This window comes from Podarcis raffonei, chromosome 4 (genome assembly GCF_027172205.1).
Source record: "Podarcis raffonei isolate rPodRaf1 chromosome 4, rPodRaf1.pri, whole genome shotgun sequence".
Lineage (NCBI taxonomy): Eukaryota > Metazoa > Chordata > Lepidosauria > Squamata > Lacertidae > Podarcis > Podarcis raffonei.
The window spans coordinates 23,259,259-23,267,283 of record NC_070605.1 but is presented as its reverse complement, the minus strand read 5'-3'; the positions used below and the strand labels follow the sequence as shown (position 1 = coordinate 23,267,283).

Sequence of the window (8,025 nt, the reverse complement as noted above, 5' to 3'; positions counted from 1 at the left end):
TCTCTGGCCCACCGAGAGGTCTGCCGGGGAGTAGACCGAATTGGCCTCAAAAAACGTTGCTGACCCCTGTCCTAGTGCCTTGGAGAAAGTCATCAGTTTTACATGAGACTTAATGGTCATGGCTTTCCCCCAAAAATTCTGGGAAATGTCATTAGGTGAGGCAACTAAGAATTCCCTAGTCCTCCTACCAATAAAACACACACACACACACAACCCTCTAAAACAAACTCCTAGACCTTAAGTGGGCAGTAGGTGGGAGTTAAGCTTGGTATCCATCATGGTTGCCACCCAGCCTGCCATCTTAAGTTGCCTAAATTGTAATGCCTTAGACCACCGACGTATGACATCAATACATTGCATAGAGCTTTACCAGTACATTAAGGGTAATTTAAAATAGCAGGCTCGGTGACTACCACAGGCTACGGCTGTACCTTGGTACTCGTCAATTTAGGCTCCCAAACACGCCAGATATGTAGTTTCAGGACTCACCCTATTCTTGTGATTGTTTAATATTGTGTTTTAAATTTGGCCAGGGGTTTTATGGTTGCTGTTATAATTATTTTAGTGCCTTGGAGAAAGGCATGAGCTTTACACTGCCCAGTTCTGTCCAGTCATGGAGCTGCAGAGCATGGCAGGTGCTGTTCAGGAGGGAAACTCCCACATCTCATGTTCCTGTTCCTGGTTGCTGCCCTGCCCACATTAATATACGCAGCTCAGCTCAAAGTTTTCCCCACGTAGGATAATTAACTGCATTGAGACACTGCATGGAACAGTTTGCTGAAGGGAGAAAGGAGGGCAAGGTCTGCCTCCTGTTCATAATCATAGAAGCTTGGGCAGTGGCCAGAACCGAATGAGGTAAAGCTAGAAAACAAAGAATAACAATTAATAAATTCCAGCTGTGCTGTTATTCACAAAAGGTGAGTGAAAAAATAGTAAATCCATCTTTTATTATCATACAGGGTCTTTTCTGTGCTGGCTCCACCTCTTTCAAATTTCTTCCTAGTAGGGTGACTAACCTTCAGGCATCTTGAAAGGCATTCAAGAATTATATGGCTTGATTGGCCTTCCCACTCACGGGATGGAAGTTGTGCTTTTGGGTTGCTGAGTCTTTCGATTTATTTATTTTTGTGACTCTATTCTGTTTTAGGTTTTAGTAATAAACTTGTAGGTTTTTATTGCTGTGATTTACTTCGGACAGGATTTGGCTGGAAAAGCAGCATATAAATAATTTAAAATAAACAATATGAATCAAACCTTTCTTAACAATGCTTAGGAATTCCTGAGAACCAACAATAATTGCTCAGAGTTAGGTAAAATCCATCCATTATTGTTCTACCATTCACTTTTTCTAAAAGCATTTCCTGGTTGCCTGGTGAGATTTGCCCTGGTCCCAGTCCAATTAACTCCTGGGTTGCTCATAGGACTCAAACTAGAATTAGAAAAGCCAACCAGTGAATCTGTTGTATCAGCCAAAAGCAACCACATATTCTGAAAAACGGGATTCAGGAATTTGGGGTTCAAAATTCTCATGGCTATTATTTTCCCACTTATACTTTTGCTGCTAGATCTGCGGTGAGCTACCTTCGATGGACCTCTCTATAGGTACTGCGCTCTTCTTGATTTTCTCCAGCTACCTCTCGGATGCAAAAACCCGAAACTATACAATTGAACTCTCAGTGCCAAATGGAGGGCCATGCGGTAAATGGGGACCCATAGAATTCTGTCGCAAAGGGTATGCAAATGGATTCACATTGAAGGTAGATACCTCCTTGTGTCCTCCTTTTCAGGCACCTTGGTGCCAAGTAGCTGTGACAATAAGTATGAATGGACAAAGTCCTGGGGCGGCTCTGCTCAGCTGACCTCCATCTGACTAAGTTGCTTGGTGGTGAGGTCATTATGATGCAAACGTACTGGTGGAACACTAGGGCCCTTCAGCATTTGAGGTTCTTCTTCATGTGCCTTCTCTGTGAGAGGTCTGGAGGACAGCAACACAAGAATGGGTCTTTTATGTGGTGGCTCCTTACTTGTGGAATGCTCTCCCCAGAGATGTTTGCCTGGTGCCTCTGTTACATATCTTTACGTGCCTGGCAAAAGCATTCCTCTTCTCCCAGGGCTTTGGCTAATTATACTGTTGGGGGGTATTGTTTTGATTTGTTATCATGGCATCTATTCTTGTGTTTTTACATTGTAAACCACCCTGTGATCTTCAGATGAAGGGTGGTATAGAAATTTAATACATGATGATGATATTGCACCATGCCAATTACACCTGAACATAGTTCCCATAATTGCTGGGGGAGCGTAACATGAATTCAGTTCATTTTGAGGCAGAACTTTGAATGATTTCTAGTTCATCTTCAAGTTCCTTCTCTTACATGTGTTATTTACACCTTAGACCCTTTGAGCACTTAAGCTTAAATATCATATTTTTGAGAGGAAAGAAATCAAACTATTCGTATTCTGCTGTGTGTGGGATGGTGGTTCCTTAGTCTTCTTAAGCAAATTTTATGCATCAATATAACAGCTTGTGACATTCTGGAGGCTGAAATATTTTTTGCCGAGGACATACTTGAATTGAACTGTGAACTGAAATAGTTTATTTTGTAAAGGTGCAAACATGAACTGGAATTAGTTCTTTTGGGGGCATGTCAAATGAGATCCTTTTCGAATCAAACTTTCCAAGCTCTGTACAATACTGTCAAATTCAGCCTGCCAATCTAGTGTGTGTGAAATTCCTCCTGAAAATGCTGTGCTTTGCTATTAATGTGGTCTTATTGCAGTCACAGCTTCTCTTCTCCCCCAGGTAGACCCATGGGAACGTTTTCAAGTATTTAAAGATGATACATCTCTGAATGGCATCCGCCTCATTTGCACGGATGGCTCAGAAATTCAATCTGCTGTTGGACCGTGAGTAGCTTTAAATATTCCGTTCCTTGGCTTTGTTGTTAGAAAGAAGTATGGAACCAAATCTGGCAAGTTCTTGCCTTTTTCCTGAGTTCTTGAGAAGGATACATCTTGAATTATGGTGACTTATTCATGGGCTGCCAAACCTGAGTGCATCAACAACGCAACAGGGAGGGATGTGATAAAATAGTGAAATGCAATGTAGCAAAAGACAGTTGCTCAACATTTGGATGTAGTTTCCTTCCCCAGGAATTAATCATTGAGCTAACAAAATTAAGTAAAACAGAATTCCATTCCACATCTATTTCCATATGAGGTGAATAAAATGTGAAGAGAATGCATACATGTAACATTACCTGTGTAAAAAAATGTAGGCCGTATTAGTTTGGAACAAGGGTAAAAAATGACAAAATAACTCATCTAATCACATTTGAGCATCTGCGCATGAGCGAGCAGCGAAACCCGGAAGTTACTTCTGGGTCGCCGCAGAGTGTAACCTGAGAAATGCTCAATCTGAAGCACATTTAACCCAAGGTATGACTGTACCCTCCATATTTCATGAAGCCATGCGCTTCAAATATGTGCTGAATGGGCATTGAATGTATGGTGAAGACATGACTTGAGCAAACATTTCTTCAGAGTATTAACACCACTATCTTTGTCAGGTTGGGGAAGTGGACAAAGACTGAGACTTGTCCTGAGGGCAGTCTAATCTCATTTTCTCTGAGAGTACAAGAAGAACGAGGAATTCTTTTGGATGACACATCAGCTGACAATATCAGGTTCAGCTGTGAACATGGGGCTGTCCTGACAGGTCATTCAAATGACTGGGGTACTTTTGGCCCATGGAGTGCAATCTGTCCTCAAGGTGCCATATGTGGAATTCGGACCAAAGTGGAACCTCAGATGGAAAAAGGCGACAACACAGCACTTAACGATGTGAAGTTCTACTGCTGCGACTGAACCATGTGGGTTTCACCCGACAATAGCTCAGTTCCCTGTGCCCCAATGGCTCCATGACATGAAACTTAATAATAAAATGTATTCCCAATGAAGAGTTCTGGGTGTCTTTTTTTGATGCACTGTGCCTTAAATCTTCATGAATGGCTTGTTGGCAGAGCCATTTAAATCTTGGTAACGCTTTATTGAGGAAGCGGAACAAAACATTGTATAACTTGAGGAGAAAGCAACAGAGAGGCTTTTGTCTTTTTTAGGTCAGGCACTGGACATAGCAGGAAGGCTATCAACTATACATAACAGGGGGAAACTCCCTCAGATCTACACAGCCAGTCAGAGCGCTCGCTACCTCAGTGAGTGTCGTGCCACTTTGCTTGGTTGTTAAGCAAAACCTCAGCCAGCCCTCCTGGTCTGCTGACTTACTAATAACAGAATGAATGCTAAAGTCACACACAGCACAATATCTGCTGTGGCAATTCCATCATGGCTGCTGGATAGGAGGCCAACCATAGGATTGGAGAGAGGACAGATAAGGATGAATGGACACAGAAGAATGTAAGAAGAGGCCCACTGCATCGTACGAAAGGTGACTACCCAGATGCATTTCTGGTGTTCAGAAAGGGCTCAACAATTTTGCCCCCCCCCCATAAAGAGGTCAACAACTTTTGTGTCCAGATTTTCACTTTTTGAAATATAGCAACCCTAGTTCAGAGGGGAAAAGGGGGTGAAACGGGAAAATTCCCATTTACATGTGTCCTGAACCGCAATGTAAGTGGCTTCCACAGAGGAGCCACAGAAAGAATGTGGCTGGTCAAGGGAGCCATGGACTCAAAGAGGTTGAAAACCACTGCAGTGGACAAGGAGGTGTGTGTGTGTGTGTGTGTGTGTGTGTGTGTGTGTGTGTGTGTGTAAAAACTAGCCTACTATACAAAGGTAACATTTGCCTTTCTTTCTTGTTTTTGCTATACCTCCTTTTGCCCACCCACCTTGGCAAGTGCTGGCCCTCCAGCTAAAAAAGGCTCCAGAGCCCTGCTGTAAAGCACGGTAGACAATGCTGGGCTGTGGTGCTAGACGTAACACCACCATCCCATCTTAAAATATGTCCTTTTGATTCAGACAGCCATGCCCACCCCACTCCAAATGTCAATGGACTCCTTGGTCTGGATGCACTTATGAAAGGCAACTAGTAGTGGGAGTGCAGTAGGCACAGATCAAAGGTAGGTTTTCATCTGCTCTGCTCTGCTCAGCTAAGGAGCATGACAGCATGGCAGGTGAAGGACAGATGACTTGTACTTCCCATTGCCCTGCCCCCTTTTCACTCCCGGGCCCATATTCACATTTCCCTGCTCCCTCTCTTTCTGGCTGCTTTGCCGTGAGACGGTAAGTAGAATCCCATGGTTCTGCTTGCTCTGGGGAGAAGGCAGGGCAAGGGCTGCAATGACAATTGTTTAACTGGGTTTTGTAACCATCTATTATATTCCTGTAGCCAACCTGACCTGGGACATTGCTATTAATATTATCTATTTTTAATTTCTTACCTACCATAAGGTCACAGGGCAGGTTACAGCAATTTGAAATGACGGCATTAAGATCAGATGAAAACAAATATAAATAGGTTCAAGTTCAGCATATGAGAAGTGGTATAATGAATGTTCCAGACGCATCTCTGTGGTAAAGGGTGGTTCAGTAATCTTATATTTTAACTGGGGGGGGGGGGATGAATAGATAACTAAATGGAACCCAGCCAGAATTATACAAGTGGTGGAAATCCAGCAGTGTTCTTTCAATATGTTTATTTGACTTTATTTTTCTCCTACACATTTAGAATGGCCTGAAGCCATTGGAGTGGTTTGCATTGTGATAAAAATGAGATAAAACCCAAACAATGCAAGCTCTAAAAGCCATAAAAGTGCTTGAAACAAAATCCAAAACAAATGAACCTGTTTCTACAAAAGGGAAGCCCCATGTAAAAGTATAATTACTATTCTATAAATAACTTTGCTCAAGGAAAGCCTTCCAGAACAAAAACGTATTCAAGTTGGCAACGTTAGCATAATGAAGCTATTTATGTCTATTTATTTATAAGGTAAGGGGCACTTTTCAAAGACTTTATCAGAAGCTTCATCCCCCCCCCCCCAGTTGGGTGGGAGAAGGTGCCGTAAATCCCAAAGGGTTTGCCCTTTCAGAGTAGGGGCATTTCCAACCTGCTTAGAATCAGAGGCATTCTGCACAAGATATATTTCATTCACAGTGCCTATAGGAGGGCTACAGAGATTAAGTCATTCATCATTTTAACAACGGTGTCGCATGTTGTCAGTCATATGCCCATATCAGCAGTCTGGAATTTCTGAACTGGGCCCAATACAGCGCATTGCAGTAATCCAGCATCACATGGACTTCGGTGGTCAAGCTATCCCTATATTGCTGGTTTATAGCCGAGAATGATCAGCTGAGGCATGCTAGTGGTTAACAACCTACTTGTGTGCAGTATTAAAAACTCCCATTGTTCTAGGCACATTTTGTGATGGAATTTCATTAGCGCAGAGTGGAAACAAAAGAGGACCTTTTTCTGCCTCCCCACTTCCAGCTTCTCTCTGAAGACTGGAGAAGAGACCCTCTGAAGAATATAAGGGGGGTGGGCAGGGGAAGGACTAGACCATGTGAAAAACATAATATTTTAGCTGCAGCTCATTCATTTTCAGCTTTGTATTCTTGCTACAAAAAAGCACACCTACACATTCCATTATTGCACCCTAACCTAGGTTTAAGGGGCCATTTAGCTCCTAGCTTTCATAGATCAGTTTCTAACACTGCTTGTGTGATAACATGCCCTGATGAGCAGCGATGTAAAATCGTCCTAGTATCAGATCTGGGGAGGCCACAAGTGCAGTTTCTGGTAATTAAGGCTGCAAAAATGAACAACAGCCACCGTGCTTCTTTGATTAGGAGGAACAGAACCCAGTGTTCTCTGTTATGAGACTCGTAGTGACCCTTTCTGATATGACTTTTACTAATTGGGATTGTAAATCTTCTGAGGAGCATGAAACATTTCAGTAACATAAAAGCATAAGGGGGGGATGCACTGGAACATAGCACACTAGTGACTAAGGTGGAGCTTTCTGAATCTCCTTTGGTGAAAATTGAAGTACCTAGAGCAGATTGTCCCCTGCCCTCAACAACTTTTTTGGGCTTGTGGACACATTTGGAATTTGGAGATGGTGTCATGGGCACTTTCACAAAATGGGTGCTGGGTGGGTGGATGTGGCAAGCCCCCAAATAATAGTCTGGGCAATTACCAAAGTTACTCTTGCAACAGGCTACTTGTTTTAGCAGAAAAGCAAACTATTCAGACTAAAATACAGGTAGCTTGCTCAGACACCTGGGCAGAAGGCCAAGGTGGGACCTGAGGCTCAAAGCACAAAGTCTCTCCGCCAATCTTTTTCTCTCTCTTTGGCAGCCAACCCATCCATGGATGGCCAAAGACATTTTGCCACTCGCTAATGGACAAAGCGGAGTTCAATGCCAGTGCCAGACAGCCAACCCCTTTGAAATTGTCCTCATCAGGGACTGACTACTGGGAACCTTTCTCACTCTCCATAGGCCATTTTTAACAGGAAGTTGTCACATCATGATGTCTGGAGACTGATAAACCACCCTGCCTAACTCTCAAAAATGGGCTGCAGAGGGTGGGGCAGTTTTGGACCAGGGTCTCATGCTGAAGAAAAGGTTTCCCACCCTTGTTCTAAAGGATAAAACAGAAATTCCCTGCAGTGGCAGATGAGTCACTGCTGCTTACTTAGAAGCAGGAGGAAGAGGAAAGAGGGAGGAGGGAGAGTGGTACAGGTCAAATGGACTGACAAGGAGCACAAGATTAGCTCTGCTGGAGTGTTTGCACTGCACCATCTTCCCTGCTGCCTCACTCCTCTTCCTCCTGATAAGCAGCAGCGACCCATCTGCAAGGAAGTCAGCGAAGCTTCTGCATCCCAGCATGCTACCTTCTGCTGATGCCCTTAATGTGCACATGGTGACTATGTCACTGATAGTAAAGACCAATTGTTGCCTGTCATGTTTTATACTAGATTCACGAAGACACCCTGCCCAAATTTTCAGACTACATGTTCTCATGGCTACCTTTCTTCAACTATGTTTCCCCATCTAGGACAA

The 8,025-nt window shown here is 43.4% G+C and overlaps 1 protein-coding gene across 1 annotated transcript; it reads left to right on the top strand.

Moving 5' to 3' along the window:
• Window positions 1–785: 785 nt before the first annotated feature.
• On the top strand, window positions 786–3,908 carry LOC128412346 (vitelline membrane outer layer protein 1-like). The gene is made up of 4 exons (XM_053385254.1): window positions 786–917; window positions 1,566–1,757; window positions 2,804–2,907; window positions 3,570–3,908. Exons 2-4 carry the CDS (start codon window positions 1,587–1,589, stop codon window positions 3,865–3,867), a joined length of 573 nt encoding a protein of 190 aa, XP_053241229.1. The 5' UTR covers window positions 786–917; window positions 1,566–1,586; the 3' UTR covers window positions 3,868–3,908.
• Window positions 3,909–8,025: the final 4,117 nt, after the last annotated feature.